The sequence below is a fragment of the Chrysemys picta genome, chromosome 9, assembly GCF_011386835.1.
Source record: "Chrysemys picta bellii isolate R12L10 chromosome 9, ASM1138683v2, whole genome shotgun sequence".
Taxonomy (NCBI): Eukaryota; Metazoa; Chordata; order Testudines; family Emydidae; genus Chrysemys; species Chrysemys picta.
The window spans coordinates 49,299,469-49,322,068 of NC_088799.1; the positions used below are offsets into that span (position 1 = coordinate 49,299,469).

General features: G+C 46.9%; 1 protein-coding gene across 1 annotated transcript in view; it reads left to right on the plus strand.

The window, feature by feature from the left end:
- The window catches only part of NME9 (NME/NM23 family member 9), a 36,254-nt gene that overhangs the window by 1,730 nt on the left and 11,924 nt on the right, over positions 1-22,600 (plus strand). The window contains exons 2-3 of the mRNA XM_065556170.1: positions 13,799-13,856; positions 20,096-20,153. Coding sequence (XP_065412242.1) covers positions 13,824-13,856; positions 20,096-20,153 — 91 coding nt within the window. The 5' untranslated portion in view covers positions 13,799-13,823. The remainder of the gene's footprint in view (positions 1-13,798; positions 13,857-20,095; positions 20,154-22,600) is intronic.

Genomic DNA, 22,600 nt, shown 5'->3' on the forward strand with positions numbered 1-22,600 from the left:
GGTTTGAGGAAATATTTTTCATGCACTTGGTGGTATTTGGGACATTGGAGTAGAACATGTTTCTCTGTCTCAATCTCTGCTCTGTCCCCTTGACTGCAAAGTTGCTGCTCTCTGCTTTGGACTTCCCAGTCTCACCTCCAGCATGTGGTCACTGATTCTGTACCTAAGAGCGAAAGTTGGCTGTCATTTTGCACAAGGTCACCCGCGAGGTCTCTGCTCGTGAGAGTTCTGTACAGGGAGCTGTCCCAGTCCCCTTTGATGCTGATTTGATCTGTTCTTTCCCGTGCCTCATAGATTGGTGTTGCAGGGGCTGGGCTGACACCTTGAGCTCCTCTGCTGGTTGGAGGTGGGAGCTGTTGAGCACGGAGCAATGATGTGTGAGGATGGATATTTTCATTTGGATTTAGTTTTTGACTCTTTTACTTTGTGCAGATTGGAGCATTTGCTACTTTGATTGAGGTGGCACCAGAAGTTGAATGTGCTTGTCTTTATGTTGATGAGCAGGGGGAGCCTGCCCAGTGGGGCTCAGTAGCCACAGAGGACTTGCAGACCTACAGAGGCAGGGCTTCTGCTGGGGTTTTATTCCAGTGACCCTAGAGCAGGGGTTCTCAAACTTCATTGCACTGTGACCCCCTTCTGACAACAAAAATTACTTCACAACCCCAGGAGGGGAGACCAAAGTCTGAGTCCGCCTAAGCCCCACTTCCCTGGGTGGAGGGCCAAAGTCCGAGACCCACCGCTCCAGGCAGGAGGGCCAAAGCTGAAACTCATGGGTTTCAGCCCCAGGCAGGGGGCCTGAAACTTGAGTCCTGCCACCCAGGGCTGAAGCCCTCGGGCTTTGGCTTTGGCCCTGCGTAGTGGGGCTCAGGCTTCAGCCCCGGGCCCCAGCAAGTCTAAGCCAGCCCTGGTTACCCCATTCAAAGGGGGTCGGGACCCACAGTTTGAGAACCACTGCCATAGGGTGTGGTTGAAGTCAGGCCCTAGAGTTCACTCCCATGTAGTAGAATGGGTTGGATTCTGATGCCAGATATGTAATAAAATGTTACTCTGTTTTGGTTGCTTCTGGGCTGTTCCTGAAATGTCCTGATGTTTGTTCCAAGCAGCAGGTTTCTAGAAAGTGTCAGTTTCTCCATAGACCAGTGTAGGTGCCAGTGTGATCAGTCATCAGCACCCAGCAGGCACTTGATCTCTGAGTTATTTTGTAGGAGACTCAGATTCTGGGGACGGTTCCAGTGGGGCTGGTGAGCCAGATTGAAGAAGGCCATGCTGTTACATTCCTTTCTTACTCCCCATTCTTGCTTAAAGGTCTCCTTTCCTGTTTATTTTTATCCTGTATTTGATGGACTGGTACATGGATTTAATGAGGCCAAATGTTTTCCCTTCAATTTTAATGTTGCAGCAATTTAAATTTCAGTCCTGGGTGCCAAATTGTCACACTGTTTTGAAATCTATGAATCAGGCAAATATTGCTCTGCTTTTTGTTGTTCACATATTTGTAAATGAGAACCTGTTAGGTAAAGATGTGGTTGGCAATTCATTTATTGGGGAGAAAAACAATTTGGCTCTCACAGATTGTGTTATGGCTGTTAGGTACAAACACACCAAGTTCCTCAAACTCTCCCTCTGACACACAGCCTATTGCCAAGCACATAAGTGTGCACAAGGCCCCTCATTTCCCACAGCTGTGCATGTATCTCGGCTGGTCATATGTGGAAGGGCTGCTCACCAGAGATTCAAACATTCTAAAGCCATGTTTCCACTTACAAGCTTACAGCAGCACAACTGTACCGATACAGCTGGGCCACTGTAAGATCGCTCGTGTAGTCACGTTATCCCGACGGGAAAGAGCTCTCCCGTCGACATAATAAAACCAGCTCAATGAACTGTGGTAGCTGTGTCACCGGGAGAGCGTCTCTTGCCAACATAGTGCTGTGCAGGCGAGGGCTTATGCCGGCAAAACTTAAGTCACTCAGGGCAGGGCTGGCTCCGCCTTTTTGCCACCCCAAGCGGTGAAGCGGGGAAAAAAAAAAAAGATAAAGCCAATCGGTGGCACTTCGGAGGCAACTCAATCACGCTGCTTCATTCTTCGGTGGAAATTTGGCGGCGGGTCCTTCACTCCCTCTCTTTCTCTTCGGCGGCACTTCGGCGGCAGCTCAAAGAGGAAGAGAGGGACTGAGGGACCCACTGCCAAATTGCTGCCAAAGACCCGGACGTGCCACCCCTTTCCATTAGCTGCCCCAAGCACCTGCTTCCTTCGCTGGTGCCTGGAGCCGGCCCTGACTCAGAGGGTGTTTTTTCACACCCCTGAGCAACAAATGTTTTGCAGACATAAGTGCTAGTGTACACATGGCCTAAGGCCAGAAGGGACCATTGTGATCATCTAGATTGACCTCAAGTACAGCACAGACCAAAGAGCTTTCCTACACTAATTCCTAGAGCAGATCTTTTAGAAAAACACCCAATCTTGATGTAAACATTGCCAGTGATGGAGAATCCACCATCCTTGGTAAGTTGTTCCAATGGTTAATTGCTCTCACTATTAAAAATTTACACCTTATTTCCAACAGAGGGTCCTGTGGCACCTTTGAGACTAACAGAAGTATTGGGAGCATAAGCTTTCGTGGGTAAGAACCTCACTTCTTCAGATGCAAGTAATGGAAATCTTCAGAGGCAGGTATAAACCAGTATGGAGATAACGAGGTTAGTTCAATCAGGGAGGGTGAGGTGCTCTGCTAGCAGTTGAGGTGTGAACACCAAGGGAGGAGAAACTGCTTCTGTAGTTAGCCATTCACAGTCTTTGTTTAATCCTGATCTGGTGGTGTCAAATTTGCAAATGAACTGGAGCTCAGCAGTTTCTCTTTGGAGTCTGGTCCTGAAGTTTTTTTGCTGTAAGATGGCTACCTTTACATCTGCTATTGTGTGGCCAGGGAGGTTGAAGTGTTCTCCTACAGGTTTTTGTATATTGCCATTCCTGATATCTGACTTGTGTCCATTTATCCTCTTGCGTAGTGACTGTCCAGTTTGGCCAATGTACATAGCAGAGGGGCATTGCTGGCATATGATGGCATATATAACATTGGTGGACGTGCAGGTGAATGAGCCGGTGATGTTGTAGCTGATCTGGTTAGGTCCTGTGATGGTGTTGCTGGTGTAGATATGTGGGCAGAGTTGGCATCGAGGTTTGTTGCATGGGTTGGTTCCTGAGTTAGAGTTGTTATGGTGCGGTGCGTGGTTGCTGGTGAGAATATGCTTAAGGTTGGCAGATTGTCTGTGGGTGAGGACTGGCCTGCCTTCCAAGGTCTGTGAAAGTGAGGGATCATTGTCCAGGATGGGCTGTAGATCACTGATGATGCGTTGGAGAGGTTTAAGCTGAGGACAGTAGGTGATGGCCAGTGGAGTTCTGTTGGTTTCTCTTCTGGGCCTGTCTTGTAGCAGGAGGCTTCTGGGTACACGTCTGGCTCTGTTGATTTGTTTCTTTATTTCCTTGTGTGGGTATCGTAGTTTTTACAGGCAGCAGCCATTGCTTACTTGCTACCTTGAACATTCTCATGTAGACTTCTTATGTGGATTGGAGCCTCCCAAGATTCATTGTTCCTTAAGTGCTTCTTGATTGGGCACTTAATTTGCACATTTCTTTCTTAAGAAGCTGATCAAATGCTTTACAAAGGCTACTTAAAATTTAAGCCAGTACACAGCCAATATTATTAACTTCGAATACAAAAATGATACATGCATACAAATAGGATTAATAGATTTAGTAGATCATAACCTTTACTGAGATATGTTACATGGCATATGTAGCATAAAACATATCCTAGTTACGTTATATATACATTTATAAGCATATTTTTATAAAGACTTATGGGGTGCACCGTTACAACCACTACAGCTGAAATCACTGATAATCAGGTCTAAGGCCTGGTCCACACTAACCCCCCACTTCGGACTAAGGTACGCAAATTCAGCTACGTTAATAACATAGCTGAATTCGAAGTACCTTAGTCCGAACTTACCGCGGGTCCAGACGCGGCAGGGAGTCTCCCCCGTCGATGCCGCGTACTCCTCTCGCCGAGCTGGAGTACCGGCGTCGACGGCGAGCACTTCCGGGATCGATTTATCGCGTCTAGACCAGACGCGATAAATCGATCCCAGAACATCGATTGCCTGCCGCCGGACCCGGAGGTAAGTGTAGACGTACCCTTAGTGCTTAGACCTGCTGTGGGACAGTATTTCTGTAGAAGAGACGGCCCAGTCTGCACTAGCAGCAAGGTTCCCCCCACTGAGAGCTCAGTTGAAATCACTGAGAGCAGAGTGGAACCTCAAGAGACCAACTCGCAGAGGTCACAGTGGCAGGTGGCAGCAGAAGATGATGGCACAGGGCCATTGGCAACAGAGCGATGGAGTGAACGGTGGCACAACGAACAACAGTGACCAGACCAAACAGTGAGCAGCTGGAGGAACGAGCAAGGTGCCTTCTTGCCCCCACCTGGGAGGTGAACTCATGTGAAAGCACCTCTGAACTCTGAGTCTCCATTGACCAAGGACAACACCGGTGAGTGTTAATGAGGCTGTTAAGAATGCTGGAGACACAACACAGTTCATGCGAACAAACATGGCTGTGGCATCATACTTCCTATTTAAGCAAGAGATACCACATACTACAAACTGGAGGCCAATGTTAAGTGCATCGTCACTTGTTCATCCTGAAGTTGAACACTGGTTCCGAACAAGACCAGCAAATGCTCACTAGCTTTCTGCAAGTAACTCAACTGACTGGCTAGAAGCATGTGGTGCAACAGTGAAAGACTCAACAGTTGAAAAAGTGAAGAACTCTCTCACCACATTCAAAACATTTGCATACATGGTTGATGAATGCACTGATGCAAAGGGCATCAAGTATTAAGTCATTGTGTACGTTATCTTGATGTCAGTGGTAGGCCAGTAGATGCATTTCTAGATGTTCAAGTTATAGAAGACACATTGGCTGCATCTGTGACAACCCACATCTTAGAAGAGTTAAATGCTTGTCAACTGGACCCCAAACAGATGGCTGCTTGTGCATTTGATGGAGCTGCTCTGGAAGACATAGTGGAGTACAAATTTTGCTCAGAGAAAAGTGTAACCTTAATGTCTCCTATACACACTGCAGAGGCCATCTACTCCAACTAGTGCTAGTACAAGGTGCAGACTCTTCAAAAGACATTTAAAAAGCTATAAATTTAATGTCTTCATTATATTCTTTTTTCAGCAAGAGTCCAAAAAGACTGAATATCTTGGAAAATATAGAAGATACACTGGGACTGAAGTTCAAATTAGCCCAATCTGGGAAAACCCTCTGGCTTTCTCATGAGCAATCCTTGGCTGTTGTCTTAAAATTACTCCAGCCATTATTACTGGCTTTGGAAAGTATCTACCAAGATGGGATGGATCTAAGTAGTGAGGCTGGTGGATTACTTTTGCTACTACATTCAGAGAAGACCATTCTCTCTCTTGTAAGTCTGCTGTTGAAACCACTTGGGTCATTAAACAATGCCGTCCAGGCATCTGCTACAACAGTAGTAAATCTTTGTCCAGCAATAGAAGCTACATTTGAATCAATCAGAGAGCTATCCATTGAAAAAGTACTGAAAGAAGCAAAAACTTCAGTCCAGAAGTTGACTAATGAAGGCATTTATATTGAATCCTTAAGTGAAGAGGACAAGAAGTGTTTAAGACAACTGAAAAAGTACACAGACTTGATTCTTAAAAATCTACAACAGTGACTTCTAGATTCTACTCAGCCTCTACCTAGGTTTTACAGATACCTGTCCTATAAAACACTGACAGTTGAGTGGAGTGAGGCACTACCAGCAATGGGGCTTCCACATGCTCAGGACAGAATAGAGAATTTGAACACAGAGTGGAATATCATACGACAAATTAATGAAGATTTGACTTCAACTTCTTTTTTATCATCACTAGTGGCTCGACCCAATCTTTATGCTATGTTTCCTGGGATGAAAGAAGTAGGAATTCATCTCTTGCTACTCCCAGTCACAACAGTTACAGTTGAGTGTTCTTTTTCATCATTTAATAGAATTTTGTGTTATGAAAGAAGTCGCCTTCTGCCTGATCATGTGAATGAACTAATGAGCATATCAATTGAAGGAATGGAAATACCAGACACAGGAGAAGCCACCAAAGATGAACGCATTGCATTCAAGAAATTCATTAACAGAGTTGCACAAAATTATAACAAGAAACCAACAAGGATGTAGATGTAGTGCTTCACAGAAGGCTTGAGTAGCCAACTTTAATTTGTGTGATGATTTTAAAACATGAGTTAAATCTAATAAAATGGTCATGAAACATTTTTCAGTTTTTACTATGATGCCATACAGCCCACCTTCACCCTCACAGTCTCACCCCTCATTGGCCCCGAATCCCTACCTCCCTGTAAATTCAAACACCCCCCCAATTTCAATTCCTGAGGAAAACACGGCTCCTGCCTCTTTGCCAGTCAGCCCCTGACTGAACCAGGCTCCCTTCTTTTCTCCCCCCTCCAGGCCTAGCATTGGCTGCAGGTATAACAGGGCAGGGCTAGCTGAACCCACAGGTGTTCCTTAACCCCTGCTGTGCCTGGCTGCAGTCTCTCTGCTCCATCACACATCCCTCACCTCATGACTCCCTTTGGGATCTGTCCCCCCTCCAATTGCTCTCTACCATCCCATGAAAAGAAGTCTGCATTCAGATGGGCTCTCCTGGCCTGGTGCTGGATGCAGAAGGAGAAGGGCTGGAGGGAAAGGTACCACCTCATGACTCGGGGATTTGTGTCCTTCATGGCATGGAGCCAGCGGAGGGGGGCATGGTCGGTAACGAGAGTGAAGTGCGCATCCAGAAGATAATAATGGAGTGAATCCATGGCCCATTTTACCGCCAGGACTTCTTTCTCAATTACAGAATAGGTCTCCTCTCGCGGGAATAGCTTCCTGCTAATATATAAGATGGGGTGTTCATCGCCCCCGACTCCCTGCGATAGAACAGCTCCTAGGCCCACGTCTGTGGCGTCTCTTTGTAACAAAAACTCCTTGGCGAAGTCAGGGCTTTACAAGATGGGTGCCTGAGAGAGCCGGGCCTTCAGAGTTTGAAACGCCTCTTCACAGGCTCTGGTCCACTGGATCCTTTTAGGACTCTTGTTCTTGAGGAGGTTGGACAGGGGGGCCACAATGGAGGAGAATCCTGGGATAAAGTGGCGGTAATACCTGGCTAGTCCCAGGAATCAGCATACATGCTTCTTTGAGGACGGCATGGGGCACAGCTGGAGGGCCTGAACTTTGCTAATGAAGAGTCGGATCAAGCCTTTTTCCAATGTGTACCCGAGCTAGGTGGTCTCATTCTTCCCAAGGTGACATTTGACAGGGTTCGCTGTCAGGCCAGCCTCCTGGAGGGACTGGAGGTCCAAAGTCATATGTTTCAAATGGTGTTGCCAGTTGCAACTATAAATTACCACGTTGTCGAGGTATGCAGCTACATACCTGCTATGGGGGCAGAGAATTCGGTCCATTAGCCACTGAAATGTGGCCGGAACCCCATGCAAACCGAAGGGCATGGTCTGGAACTGAAAAAGCCCAGACGGTCAAGCAGTTCATCAACCTGTGGCATCGAACTTCGATACTGCATTGACCTTATGGAAGTCAATGCAAAAGCAGGTGCTTCCAACGGGCTTAGGGACCAGTACCACGGGGCTCTTCCAGTCACTAAGCGACTCCTCAATCACCCCCCAAAGCTAACATCGAGCGAAGTTCTTCTTTCATGGTCTCTCTAAGCTTCTGGGGAAGGGGATGCGGGTTTTCTCTGACCTTAACGCCCAGGTCCGTGTGAATATGATGAGTTATCAGGTGAGTTTGCCCTGGTCGGGTTGAGAAAACGGAAGAGAAGGCAGTGATCAGTTTTTGCGCCTGACCTCTCTGCTCTGGGGTTATATTGTTCCCAGTCTTGACCATCCCTGGAGTTGAGGCCTTCATGGCCTGTGGGCCCAGTTCAGGCTCTGGTGGGTAAGGCACTATTAGTAAGCCTTCCTGGGCTTTCCATGGTTTTAACAGGTTCACGTGGTAGATTTGTTGTACCTTACGTTTATCTGGTTGCTTGATTTCATAGTTCACCTGCCCTACACATCGGATCATCTCATACAGTGCTTGCCAACGGGCCAGGAGCTTCAATTCTGAACTGGGCAACAATAGCAGCACCTGGTCACCAGGGTGAAACTCCCGGAGACACGCCTGTTTATTGTAGGCCACTTCTTGGGTATCCTGGGTATGTAGGAGGTTCTCCATGGTGAACAAGCCTAGGGCCTCAAGCCTCTCCCTCAGGTTTAAAACATACAGTACCAAGTTGTTAGCTCGGGACGGTTGCTCTTCCCACATTTCTCGCACAAGGTCTAAAATCCCGCGGGTTTGCCTCACATATAAAAGCTCAAATGATGAGAAGCCAGTGGAAGACTGGGGTACTTCCCAGACTGCGAACAAGAGAGGTGAGAGCAGCTGGTCCCAATGCCGGACATCCATCAGGACGAACCTTCGGAGAATTGTTTCTAGGGTTTGGTTAAAGCGCTCTACCAGGCCATCTGTTTGGGGGTGGTATACAGATGTTCTTAAGGTCTTGATTTTGAGTAACTGGCAGAGATGCTTGATCATCTAGGACATTAAGTTTGTCCCTTGATCTGTCAAGATTTCCTGGGGCACCCCAACTCGGGTGAAGATGTTCAGAAGTTCCGTAGCCACCCCCTTGGCAGTCATGGAGTTTGAAGAGACAAAGAATTTGCGGATATTTGTCCCACCTTTGGCCTATATGCTTTTATTATGTCCAGTTGATTGCTGCATGCTGCCTTATGTCAGTTTTGCCACCATGCCCAATAGCGAATCCACACTGGCACAAAGTACAAAAGACTTTACCAGAATCACCGTTGGCAGGTTTTACCCAGTTGTATTTTTCTTCCCATTGACATTTGTATCTATACAGTCTCTTCGTTTTTTTCTGTTTAGGTCCAGACCCTCTCAAGTTCCCACTGTGTATAACAAGACAGACAGGCTGCTGCATCTGGACCCAATGGAGCTTTCTCCAGGCGGGTGGCTCCATCCCTAGATACAGAGTTGCAGAAACTGAGCCTGGAGATGATGAGTTGGGGTATTCACCCAATTCCAGTGTATAAAATTACATTTGGTCCCCACTAAATCCACCTCCCTCCCCGCAGTTCCTATTGGATAACAATGTTCCAGTTCACATCCCGTCCTAAATTGTTGTGTAACATTGCTGCCGAACAGTTGCTACTCCCACAGAGCTGGCTTCATTTTGGAGGGAAGCAAAGTACTTCCTGGGACAAGCCCCATTGTGGCCAATGAGAGTTTTGGCTGAGTGAGGGATGCAGAAGTCAGGCTGGAGTTTGAAGGAAGCTTGGGATCCTATGGAATAACAGGCACTGGGCATAAGTGGGATTTAGGAAAGGAAAAGGATGGGCAGAGACACTGAGGTGTGTGGTGAAGAGGCAGGGCTCGTCTGTCGTGAATATAAAGAGGATTCTGTTTTGGGGCTCCTGGACACAGACAGAGCCTGTGGTTCCACCTGGCTCTCTAGCTCCCAGCCATGTCACTTCACTGGGGCTCCCTGGCCTGGTCAGTCATGGAAGGGACTGCACTGGGCATGTGTGAGAGCCACCCACATGTGCCTGGTTGCTGTATTTAGCTGTAGTGAGAGGATGACCATTAGAAGCACTGCCCCAAGAGACTGGGAGGAGGAGGAGGAGGGCGGCTTTCTGTCCCTTACCTCTGCTGAAGATGATACTCTCATGGGGGGTCTTGTTCTTGGTTTCAAGGTTGAAACAGTTCCAGCACTAGTCCCGGAACTGGCGCTGGCACTCATGGATGGCAATCTGGATGGCGGAGACCATGACATCAGGTTGTGCACATATACTTCCAACTGCTGGGTCACACCACCACTCAAATGTGGTCCACCCGCTCCTCTGTCGTGCCAGAATGGAAACAGAGGCCAGCTGCCCTCAACTTGAGCAACAGGTCCCAGAATGTGCCACAGCCAGGCTGCTCTGATCCAGGGAGCAGCACAGGCTGGGACCTATCCATGCACCGCATGTCTAGGTGACGACAGAGCCTGCAGGCCACACTGGGCTCTGCAGGGCAGGTGCCATGCTTCAGAGATCCCACATTGGCCACATGCATTACTCAGTTCTCGTCCGCCACGGGGGTGGAATATGTGAGAGAGGATGGTGCACAATGTGCAGTGGAGTCCCACCAGACCAGGCATAGGGGGCCTCTGGATTCTCCTTAACTCTGCCACTGACTCACTAAAACTGGTCAAATCCATCTCCCTCCCTGCCTCAGTGAGATAATGTGCCTTTGGTGCAGTGATGCACTCTGCCTATAGCAGCTTCCTCCACGTGGAATATCATAATGTACATCACTGCTCTGGACAAACAACCTCCTGTGTTCAAACTGGGAAACAGAAACGCTCAGAATGGCTGGGAATGACTGACATCTGCAACAAACAGGAGGAGTTGCACTGGGAGAAACTATACAGCAAGAGAACGCTGTAGACATCAGGGCTTGGAGTGAGGAGAAAGTGTTGCGTGTGTGAGGGAGAAAGAGTTCCCCTCATTAGAAGGGGCAGGCCCCCCCAAATCCCTCTGCTCCCTGGTCACTATTGCAGCCCCGGTGAACACAGGAAAGGTTAAAGTGGCAGAGTCGTTTTAAAACGGGGAGAGGAAACCTGCTCCTCACAATTAACTTCTTGTTCCCCAACCCCTGCGAGGCTGGAAGATCCTGCTCCATCCCAAGGAGAAGGCAGCTGGTCCTGAAAGCAAATGACCTATGACTCCCCTTCTGATGCTCACCGCCAGGGGAGCCTGGCTGCTTCTTGAGGCGAGTAAAGGGGGCCAGTGACTGAGCCCTTCTGTACTTCTCCCACTCACAGGGGGAGGGGGAAGAGAGGAGCGAGGGCGGGGGCTCAGGGAGAAGGGGTGGCGCGAGGGCAGGGCCTCGTGCTCAGGGGAATCCCGCTTCCCATGGACCCCTGGCCCTGCATGCCCTTCAGCAGACCCCTCTGCCTGGCCTGGCCCCTCACCCATCTCTAAGAGCGACACTGTTGGCTCAGAGTCTCAAGCGCTGCATCCTGAGCCCAGTGCTGAGCCACTCCCAATGGAACCTGCAGCCTCAGCCAGGCAACCACTGAGGCATCACACAGGGCCTGGCCCAAAATTCATTAGAGCAGCCCCCAACCCAGCCAAGCAGAACATAGACTCCCAGCCCCTGCAGAGAGGCCCCCATTTCTCCACATGTCCCCCATCCTGCCATCTACCATCACGCATGAAGAGCTGCTGGTCTAACTCAGATTTCTATAGATGGTCAGGGAGTGCAAATTTGAGTGGTGATGTGACCTATCGCATGGGGTTGCAATGCCACTCAAATTTGGCCTGGCTACCCCTCTGAAGAAATTTGTCCTAGCTGCCCCTCTGGCAAATTTGAGTGGCATTGCACATTTTGAACCATGGGGTTGCAACTTGCAACCCCATGGTTAAAGTACAGGATAAAAGGTGTTTTGTACTGATTTAGTATGGGAGAGTCATTTCTTTTTAAACTAAGGAATGTCCATTACAATGGCCTATTGATAAACCTACCCACAAGGTTCCCTGTCACTGGCTCTGTTGTGAGTGTGGCTATAGTCTGCATACGGAATGATGGGATTTCATGTTTGTTGGCTTAGTGATTTATCTATGTATGTGTGGCTACACCTGGCCCCCTGCTCATGCTCCCCCAGTCAGTGCAGTGCTGATACTGTCCCCATGGATACTCCCTTGCCTGATTGTATAATAATAAAATAATAATTAATGGAGATATCCCATCTCCTAGAACTGGAAGGGACCTTGAAAGGTCATTGAGTCCCGCCCCCTGTCTTCACTAGCAGGACCAAGTACTGATTTTGCCCCAGATCCCTAAGTAGCCCCCTCAAGGATTGAACTCACAACACTGGGTTTAGCAGGCCAATACTCAAACCCCTGAGCTATCCCTCCCCGCAAACTGGTGTCCACAGTTCAAGAAGGATGTTGTAGTCCAAGCTAGTTTACTTGGTGCCCAGGCCTTTGATAGGCTGGCCCATGAAGCACAGTCCAGTGTGCCATTCGCCTTATTTCTGAACTGACTTCAAGCTCTTGCACTGGCATTCAACACCCCTGCTGTGTTCATCTGAGCTTAAGCAGGGGTTTCAAGTGATGCAAGTATCTCCTAGCACTCTGGCAATCATACCCCACAGGACAGGGCCGAGAAGCAAGGAGGTGTCCTTTGCATACAACACTCCTCTGAACAGCACTGCACTAAAAAATTTCTGCAGTTAGCAGGCTGTTTGGCCTTGCACCTGCATAGGGCTGTGGTGTATATGGGAGGCTTCGTGTAGGTTCTTTGCCAGAGGACTGGATTTTCTGCTTTAGTGGGTTCTTGAATATGACGCAGCACCTGTCTTGAAATATTGAAACTCCTGGGGAGTAGCAGTGTGTCAGTGCTCAGTGACATGTGACACAGACTTAACCATTCTGGCTGAGATGGCCTGAGATGTATTTTTTTAATGAGCTTACGGGTTTGGTTAGTGAAAGTGATAGTGTTGATGTAATCTACTTAGACTTCTGTAAGGTGATTCACTTGGTACCACACAACATTTTGGTTAAAAAACTAGAGTGATATAAAATTAACATGGCACACATCTAATGGATTAAAAACTTGCTAACTGGTAGGTCCCAAAATGCGATTATGAACAGGGAATCATGGAATGGGTGTGTTTCTAATGTGGTCCACTGGGATTGGTTCTTGGCCTTATGCTATTTAACATTTTTATCAATGTCCTGAAAAAAAACATAAAATCATCATTGATAAAGTTTTTAGACAACATAAAAATTGGAGGAGTGGTAAATAATTAAGAGGACAGGTCACTGATACAGAGCGATCTATAACACAATCCAGTGGCTGGAAGTTTAAGATAGACAAATTCAGGCTGGAAATAAGGCATACATTTTCAACAGTGGGAGTATTTAACCACTGGAACGATTTGGTGGATCTGCTTTAGGAATTATTTTTGGGAAGTTTTCTGACCTTTATTCTACAGAAGGCCAGACTAGATAATCACAATGGTCCCTTCTGGCCTTGGAATCTATGAATCTATGGATTGTTTCTTAACCTGGTCACAGGCAAACAATATGCATTTTAATATGGCTAAATGTAAATGTACACGTCTAGGAACAAAGAATGTAGGCCAAAATGACAGGATGAAGGCTCTCCTGAGAAGCAGTGACTCTGAAAAAGATTTGGGGGTCATGGTTGCTAATCAGCTGAACATGAGCTCCCAGTGTGACGCTGTGGCCAAAACAGCTAATGCAATACTTGGATGCATAAACAGGGGAATCTCAAGTAGGAGTTGCGAGAGGTTCTGGTGTCCACAGTTCAAGAAGGATGTTGATAAATTGGAGAGGGTTCTGAGATGAGCTATTAGAATAATTAAAGGATTAGTAAACACGTTGTGTGATCACAATGATCCCTTCTGGCCATATGAATCCTTCCAGAGGAGCCCACCAACACACTGTTGAACAGTGTAAAACCCCGCTGGCTGAGCATGGCATGGAAAAGCCTTTCCCTACAACAGCGGGCTGGCCAGCACGTGAATTTCCATTGTAGAAAGAGGACTCCCTCCTTTGTACTAGATCAGTGATTATGCTGCTGTGAGGTGGCTCTGAACTGTAAACACCAATTGCTCTGTACTGTTGTTTCAGTGACTTTTATTCTTCTTGCAGAATAATGGCCAGTAAGAAGAAGGAGATAATACTGCAGGTCAGTAATAGAGGTCCATGCTACAAATACATTTCAGAACTGATGGTATGGCACCTTTTATACTTGCTGTCAGTACTGTGGGGTAGATTTGGCCTGAGTTACTCCAGCTTCTGCTTGGAAAGCGATGGTGCAGGGTCTCAGCAGAGGCAAGTCTTCCTTGAGGGAGCAAAGGGTGGGAGAGATGGGGAGGTTGCAGCAAATCAGAGCAGCCCCCGAAGTAGGTGTTTTTAAAGGATGCAGCAGGGTCATTTACAATACGGGGTTGTGGTAATTCAGCCTCTGTCACCAAGACCTCTATGGAAGTCTGAACACCATTCACAGCTGCTCTTCCAAGAAGGTACTTTCAAGTCCTATTCTGTTACATTTTGATTTCCTCAGGATCGTCACATGTAAAAAGAATTCTGTAGGGAATCAGTCTAGAAAGTCTTCCTGTGCTGAGAGCCAAAGCAGTAGGAGAACTTGGAAAAAGAGCCATTCCTGTAAGAGGTGCAGAAAGGAGTAGGTGGGGTTCATTCCAGTGATGACATTCAGCTAGAGTTTGGCTTCCCTAAGAAAATTGAGAAACTTCTACCCCTTCCAACTTAGTCTTTCAAAGAATATTGAGTAGGAGTAGGGAGGTGGTATTACCTCTGCACATGGCATAAATGAGACTATTGCTGGAATATTGCATATAGTTTTGGTGTCCACACTTTAAAGAAGATATTGGAGAATTTGAGAGGGTTGAAAGAAGAGCTATGAGAAAGATTCTAGGTCTGGAAAATCTACAGGACACTGAGAGACTGAAGGAGCTCAGTCTACTGAACTGATGGAAGAAAAGGTTAAGAGTGAATTGCTCATAATCAATGAATACATATGTGGGGAGGAGATTTCTGATACCAGACAGGTCTTGACTCACACAGACAAAGGCATAAGAAGATCCAATAGGTGGAAGTTGAAGGTAAGAAAACTCAAATTGGAAATAAGGTGCAATTTTTTAACACTGTGGATACGTACCCACTGGAACATATTACCAAGAATGAGGTGGATTCTCCATCACCTGGAGACTTTAAATTGAGGTCTGCTGTCTTTCTAACTCTTCTGTATTACAACCACAAGTTACTGGGCTTGATGCAGGAATTGCTGGGTGAAATTCTGGCCTGTGTCATGCAGGAGTTTAGAGTAAATGGTTCCCTCTTGTGGTACGTATCCACAGAGACTCCCCTTGGGATAACAAGCCTGGTACATATCAATTTCTTTGTTAAATTGACGAACTCATATAAGCTTGCAGTGTCCAGTGGGCATAGCTGGATGCTGCAAGATGGAGGTTCCTAGGGTTCTGTCTGGGACCAGAGATATTGGCTAGTGTCATTCGGTTGCACAATCCAAAGAGCAGCTTACATGCTAGAGGATGTGTGTGAACAGCCCAGGAGTGGGGGCTCTCACAGCAGAGCAGGATAAGGCTGGCTCCAGCAGTCAAGGATTGGAGTGACCTAGCAGATCACCGGTCCAGATAACACCAGAGGGGAATGTCACAGATACCATTAGCCAGAAGGGACAAAGGTCTGTTCTGTAAACAGTGGCCTGGATATTTCTTAGTTTAGAGTATCTAGTGTTCCATTTGTGTCATGGGGCCAACCTCACAGAGGGGTAGCAGGCTGGCTAGCACTCTGTGCCGATTTGGTTCTTGTGTGGTATAGAGTTCCTTCTGTAGATGGCTTTTCTTTTCTGCAGCAGTCAGTGCTGAAACTTCACTTCTCTGCAAAGCCTCCCTGTGATAATTTGCCATATGTTATATATTAGGTACCTGGAGAGATATCATCCCATCTTTGTTCCACAGTGCCAAATGGACTTTAAAAAAAATGGAGTTGATATGATACCAATATGCATTCATCTGCATATGGCTCACTAGCCACAGTGAAGGCAGGCACTTCACTGAGCATCTCAAGAAACACAATGTTAAGAACTGCATTTAAAATTCAACCCATAAAGGCATAATCTTTACTGATGCAAGAAGGGTGACCCTAATATAAATCCTGCCATCCAGTGGCCAAAGTGAAAAGTCAAGTATTAAGTTCTAGTGGTATTACTGAGGCACTGATGGTGGCTCTAGGGCAGGGGTGGGCAAACTTTTTGGCCCGAGGGCCACATCGGGGTTGCACAACTGTATGGAGGGCCAGGTAGGGAAGGCTGTGCCTCCCCAAACAGCCTGGCCCCCGCCCCCATCCACCCCCTCCCACTTCCTGCCCCCTGACTGCCCCCCTCAGAACCCCCGACCCATCCAACTCCCCCTGCTCCTTGTCCCCTGACTGCCCCCTCCAGACCCCTATCCACATCCCCGCCCCCTGACAGGCCCCCCGGGACTCCCACTCCCAACCCTCCCTTTTCCCCATCCCCTGACCACCCCCCCAGAACCTCTGCCCATCCAACTGCCCCCTCCCCCTTGACGGCCTCCCAGGACCCCCCGCTCCCTTACCCAACCCCCCCTCGCAATACCAGCAATAGGAACTCACAGCCTCAACACCCGGCCAGAGCCAGCTGCGCTCCCCATGCTGCCTGCGCGGCGGCATGGCTGCGGGGGAGGGAGGACAGCGGGGGAGGGGCCGGGGACTAGGCTCCCCAGCCGGGAGCTCAGGGGCCAGGCAGGACGGTCCCGCAGGCCAGATGTGGCCTGCGGGCCGTAGTTTGCCCATGTCTGCTCTAGGGCAAAAGTGGAATAGGGCATTTGCTTTGACAGGACTTTGATGTTTCTGAAATGAAACAATTACTTGTTTTAAACAACTAAAAGCGGAAATTACTCTTAGAAAAGTATGTAAATTTTTAAAATCACATGCATAAATCTTGCATGGCATCTCACAAAACTTTGTGCCCCTTTTGCATGAAAACTATAATACCCACCAAGTTCAAAATTCATACACATCATATGCAGGATTCCTGGGATCCCACAGAGCTCAGTTTGTGGCCCTACGCTATTTAACATTATTATTAATGACCTGGAAGAAAATGTAAAATTATCACTGATAAAGTTTGCAGACACAAAAATTGGGAGAATGGTAAATAGTGACGAGGACAGGTCAGTGATACAGAGTGATCCGGATCGCGTAGTAAACTGGGCACAAGCAATACGCATTTTAATATGGCTACATGTAAATGTATACCCCAAGAATGTAGGTCATACTTACAGGATGGGAGACACTATGCTGGGAAGCAGTGACTCTGAAAAATATTTGGGGTTGATAGTGGATAATCAGCTGAATATGAGCTCCCAGCGTGACACTGTGGCCAAAAGAGCTAATGCAATCCTGGGATGCATAAACAGGGGAAACTTGAGTAGGAGTAGAAGGGTTATTTTAGCTCTGTATTTAGCATTGATGCGACTGCTGCTGGAATCCTGTGTCTAGTTCTGGTGTCCACATTTTAAGAAAGATATTGATAAATTGAAATGGGTACAGAGAAGAGCCACAAGAATGAGGAAAGGATTAGAAAACATGCCTTATGCTGATAGACTCAAGGAGCTCAATCTGTTTAGTTTAACAAAAAGAAGGTTGAAGGGGTGACTTGATTATAGTCTATAAGCACCTACATGGGGAACAGATATTTAATAATGGGCTCTTCAATCCAGCAGAAAAAGGTCTAACACAATCCAATGTCTGGAAGTTGAAAGTAGACAAATTCAAACTGGAAATAAGGCATCAATTTTTAATGGTGAGAGTAATTAACCACTAGAACAATTTACAAGGGTCATGGTAGTTTCTGCATCACTGGCAATTTTTTTATCAAGACTGGATGTTTTTCTGAATATATGCTCTAGGAATGATTGTGGGAAAGTTCTATGTCCTGTGTTGTATAGGAGGTCAGACTAGATGATCACAGCGATCCCTTCTGGCCTTAGAATCTATGAATATCCCCTGTCTTTGAAGTTCACACCCTGTTTTTTTCCTCAAGTCTTCTAGCCTTTCTCTTCAAAAATTGATAATTTCTACTTAACTTACAAGCAAACCACCCAAATAAAATGGAGGGAGGGATAGCTCAGTGGTTTGAGCATTGGCCTGCTAAACCCAGGGTTGTGAGCTCAATCCTTGAGGGGGCCACTTAGGGATCTGGGGCAAAATCAGTACTTGGTTCTGCTAGTGAAGCAGGAGGCTGGACTTGATGACCTTTCAAGGTCCCTTCCAGTTCTAGGGGATAGGATATCTCCATTAATTTGATCAGTGGTGATGTTTGGTTGGCTGGGAAGATGCCTGACAGTGGAAATAGCAGCCCCCAGTCCAGGAACAAGCTGCTTTCAGGGGCTTGGTAAAATAGGGTTTGCTTGGTTGTCAGCAAGGTTTGAAACCGTGACCTTCTGCTGCACAGCTCTGACTTCTACCACTCATACTGAAGAAGTAACATGCTATTTAATAACAGTATATTAGGCTTTTATTCTCTTACTTGAATCAGTCACGAAAGGAATGGTGAGATTCAAGAATTTTAGTTCTGGAGGGTAGTGTCCTCTGGAGGTCACAGTCCTTCTTTTATTCCACTCAAGCCTGACCACTTGTACCCCATCCCCTTCAGCTTTTCCCTGTCTTGTCTCTTCCTCCACAACTTCTCCCCCCCCACATTTCTTCAACCCAGTCTCAATCTTCTTGCCCAGCTCGCCTCAGTTTATTCTTGCAGTCTCTCCCCACTGCACCCCAGGTTCTTGTCCCACTCTCTGTCCCCAGCCAGTCCCAGTTTCTCCATCCTCCAGCTCATAATCCAGTCAATCTCCCCCATCTTTGTTCCCTCCCACTGGCTCCCAGTACTAGTCTTCCTCCTCCCAATCTCAGTTAGGGTGACCAGATGTCCTGATTGTATAGGGACAGTCCCGATTTTTGGGTCTTTTTCTTATATAGGCTCCTATTACCCCCCACCCCTATCCTGATTTTTCACACTTGCTGTCTGGTCACCCTAGTCCAAGTTCTACCCCACTTCAGGCTTCTTGTCCTAATCTACCTACTGCCCCAGGTCTGGTCCTTGTCCTACCAGCATTCAAATCAGGCAGTGTTCTTTTCCACAGGCCAGCAGGAGGAGCATTGAAAGCACTGGAGAGAATCTTCCTGTGTTCAGTTTCTGTGCCTGGTGCCACACTGGCCTGTAGCAATTGCAAGGAAAGGCCTGTTCAGCCCCAACAGCCTTAGACTGGAGCATGCTCTCTACAGATGGAATCTTCAGAGCATTCAGTTGTCACACTAACACGTCTTCAGTGAGCTTGTGCAAACTGAGATTTTTCAAACTGGCCAAATTTGGGCTTTTTTGTTTTTTAAACCAAGAAAGCAAAAGGCGCATCCCTTACACTAGCTAAAGGCACATCCCTGCTAAATTTCAAGCCCTTGCTGCAAAGCATGGATGCACTAGATCATCTCAACAAAACAACTATACAAATTTTGTAAAAGGGACAAAATATATTTTTTCTAATCTCATTTGTGGAAACTTAAAATAAATAAATAAATAAACAAGTAGAAAAGTATGAGAAAGACACCTGGCATGGAAAACTTCCAGCTCCACTTATAATTTCTAAGGGGAGGAAAGGTCTGTCATTTCTACTGAATTCCTACATGTAGCTTCAAAAAAACAAGGAAATTCTCACAAACCAAGAACAAGCAACACCCAGTTAGGGTTGCCTAAAAGGAACATCCACACAAACCCATAAAAGCCAAGAAGTGTCCAGATAGAGTATCCTCCTTCAACATATCTTACCACCACACATTACATTCACCACTTTCACTGACAGACTGCCTTTCTATAAATAAGTCCCATACAGCATGTACAGTAACATAATACACATTACATTCCTCACAATTACACTATAATACAGATCCTTAATGCTGACTTCATACTTCTCCATGGGGAAATTTGCACTGGTGCCTACTAGACACCCCCAAAAATACCCCCACCCTGGTACGTCTGCCAGCACCCACATATATCTGCTTGAAGGGAGGAGATGAAACAGCTGTGCTCTTTCCCTCTTACCACACACCCAGAGTCCTGCTGGGGGTTCGGGTACCCCAGAACAGTAGGTCTTGGTATTAACATCCCATTGGGTATTGGGTATTGTAAGAGACTCTTCAATACTGAGTATTGTAGTCAGAACCTTTCTTCCAGCTGTTCCTGTGTCATGGTTTGCTGTGACTTGTTTAAATATAAAAGTGAAACTGTTTTGTAGTAAAATAAACAGTTATTGCATATTGCTATCTATTACTCTTCATACTCACAATGTATATATTTTAATTTTAACTCAGGTTACTATCAATAACCAGGAGCTTTGGGAGGAAATGCTGGGTTTCAAAGGACTGATAGGTAAGGACTGAGCAAACATTTCAGATCACTTGTATTTAATTTCAAAACAAACATCCCCCTGCACTCAGGACCAGCAAAGTAAGGAAATGAAGGTGTGCCACTTTCCTTGTAAAGCAGGGGGTGGGAAACAAACAGAGTGATATAAAATGAACATGGTTGAGATATCTTTGGATCATCCTGGTCCCCTTGCCCATGGAGGACTGGTAGCTGCTGTAGATATTCAGTTGCTTTGTCCTGCCAGAAATGACTTTACGACTTTGCTTGAGATTCTGCTCCACAATCTACTAGACATAATTTTTGAGGCTCCTTCATGATACTCCACCTGAAATTTCTCTTGCTCAGGTTAATCTAACAACTCCTATCTATACCCCTTTCAATCTGTCAGGGAGAATCCTGCCCCAGGAATTGACTCTAGTTAGAGAGATGACTCTAGGCAGAGGTTACACTCTCCTGCTGTTTGCAACAGCTTTCCCCAAACTGGCAGTAATACAAACATTTCTGCAAAGATTCCTGTCATAACACTGTCATCAACTTAAGCCTGCAATGACTGAGACCATCAGTGCTTCAGCTTTGAACCAGTATCACTTGTAGGTGCCTAACCTCCTCAGAGTTAGCCTGAGTAGCGGCTAGCCCAAAGGATGCATATGTAGGAGAGTTCATTCCTTATCGGTAACTTGAGAAAGTGGCACCAGTTAACTTAACTTAAATAATTAAATAAAATAACTTAAATCATTTTTAAACCAATTTTAGTGAAATTGGTGCAAAAGGCTAGATAGACACTCGTATTTTGGTTTAAGAGGCTTGCTCGGATTAATTTAAATCTGTTACTAATTGGCATAAGCTGGTGGTCCTACCTTTTCAGTCCTGTGGGCTGGATGCTAGTTTGGGGGCACCTCTGTGGCCACATACAGAATTGTATGCTCTACAAAATGGAGTCCTCCATTTGGCATGACTTCACACATACATTGTATGTGAGGTCATGCTGCATAGAGGATGCCATTTTGCTCTACAAAGTGGCATCCTCCATGCAGAGTGGCCTTGCACGTAGGATGCTATTTTGTAGAGCAGGTCTGCTGGAGGACAGAGACACGTTTGGGGTCCAGATGGTATTGTTCTGCAAGCTGGATCCAGTCCATGGGTCACCACTTGGACCACCTCAGTGTGTGCATATGTAATCCACACACCTCCTGGGTGTGGTGTTCTGTCCCATCTAGTGGGGGGTAGGGGAGAGAAGAGAGAGAGAGAGAACACAAAAACAAAATAAAAAGAGTGCGCTCTACAGCCTTAGCTAACAGCCAATTGGCTTTTAGCTCATGCAGTAGAGGCTGGTGCACTAAGCTCCAGAGGTCCCAGGTTCAATTCTGCCCACCAACCCCCAGGGTCTATTAGCACTACACATACATACCCTTTTGCACTGGCTTAACTAAATTCATTTAAAATCGTACCTTTCATTAAACCAATGCAACTTGCTTTTCTAGAGCAGGCCTTAGTTTTACCAGCCTAGCTGATGTAGTTTCAGCATGGGAATTGTACCCCTTTCTCTGGAATGCAGTGCTGTGGCAGGACAGCACAGAGTCTGAATGTCAAAGGGGAGAAGACACTCAGCTTCCTCCACTGAGATTCAGTGAGCAGGTGTATATATTTGGGAATGTAAGAGTGACCTATAGAGTCTGGCTCCAGGCCCATCTGCTGCCTCAGGTTCCCCTCACCTGCAGCATGGATTGGTTGCTGAGATGATTTAACTCCTGGGCCATGCCCCCAAAAGTCTGCCCCTGCAGGGTACCAAAGTCCAGGCAAACACAATACAGAAGAGTCTTCCACCCCAGTCATTGGCTGGTCACATCCCTTCCTTCCTGAGGGTCTGTCTTCTCTTCCACCCCTGCCCTCCCCCTGGGCTCTGCGTCTCTCAATCTTCCCCTGGCCGGTAGGGGTCACTGCAGCACCTCATTAGATGGTAGTATAAACAGCCATTCAGTCCTCCCCTTACTAGCAGGAGTTGCTGCACCCCTTTACAGGGTGACAGCATAGGGGGAATCCAGATCCACTTTCTACTATAGGTTCTCATCCTGGGAACCCTAAACAACTGGGCTTTCTGCCCCTTTGTAGCCTCAACCACCCCATTGCTCCTTCCTAACCCCTCTTCCTGTACTCCCAGCCCTTCCGTATATCATCCTGCTCTTCTATAGACCTCTGACTCCCACAGCTGTTCTCCCTGGAGTCCCTCTCTGACTGAACCACAAGTGCTCTCATTTTCCCATCAGGGCTGCTCTTAACCACATGTTCACCTTGTTATATGACTTTGCCCATTTCCTTGACCTGGGGGATAGCTATGCCCCTAACAGGTGCAGCTGAGCCCCAGCCCCCTTAAAGGGTCAGAACACCCTGTAACAATGAGTAATGTCCAGAGTAGGTGCTGCCCTCTCTTATCAGAAGTGTTAATTATAGGG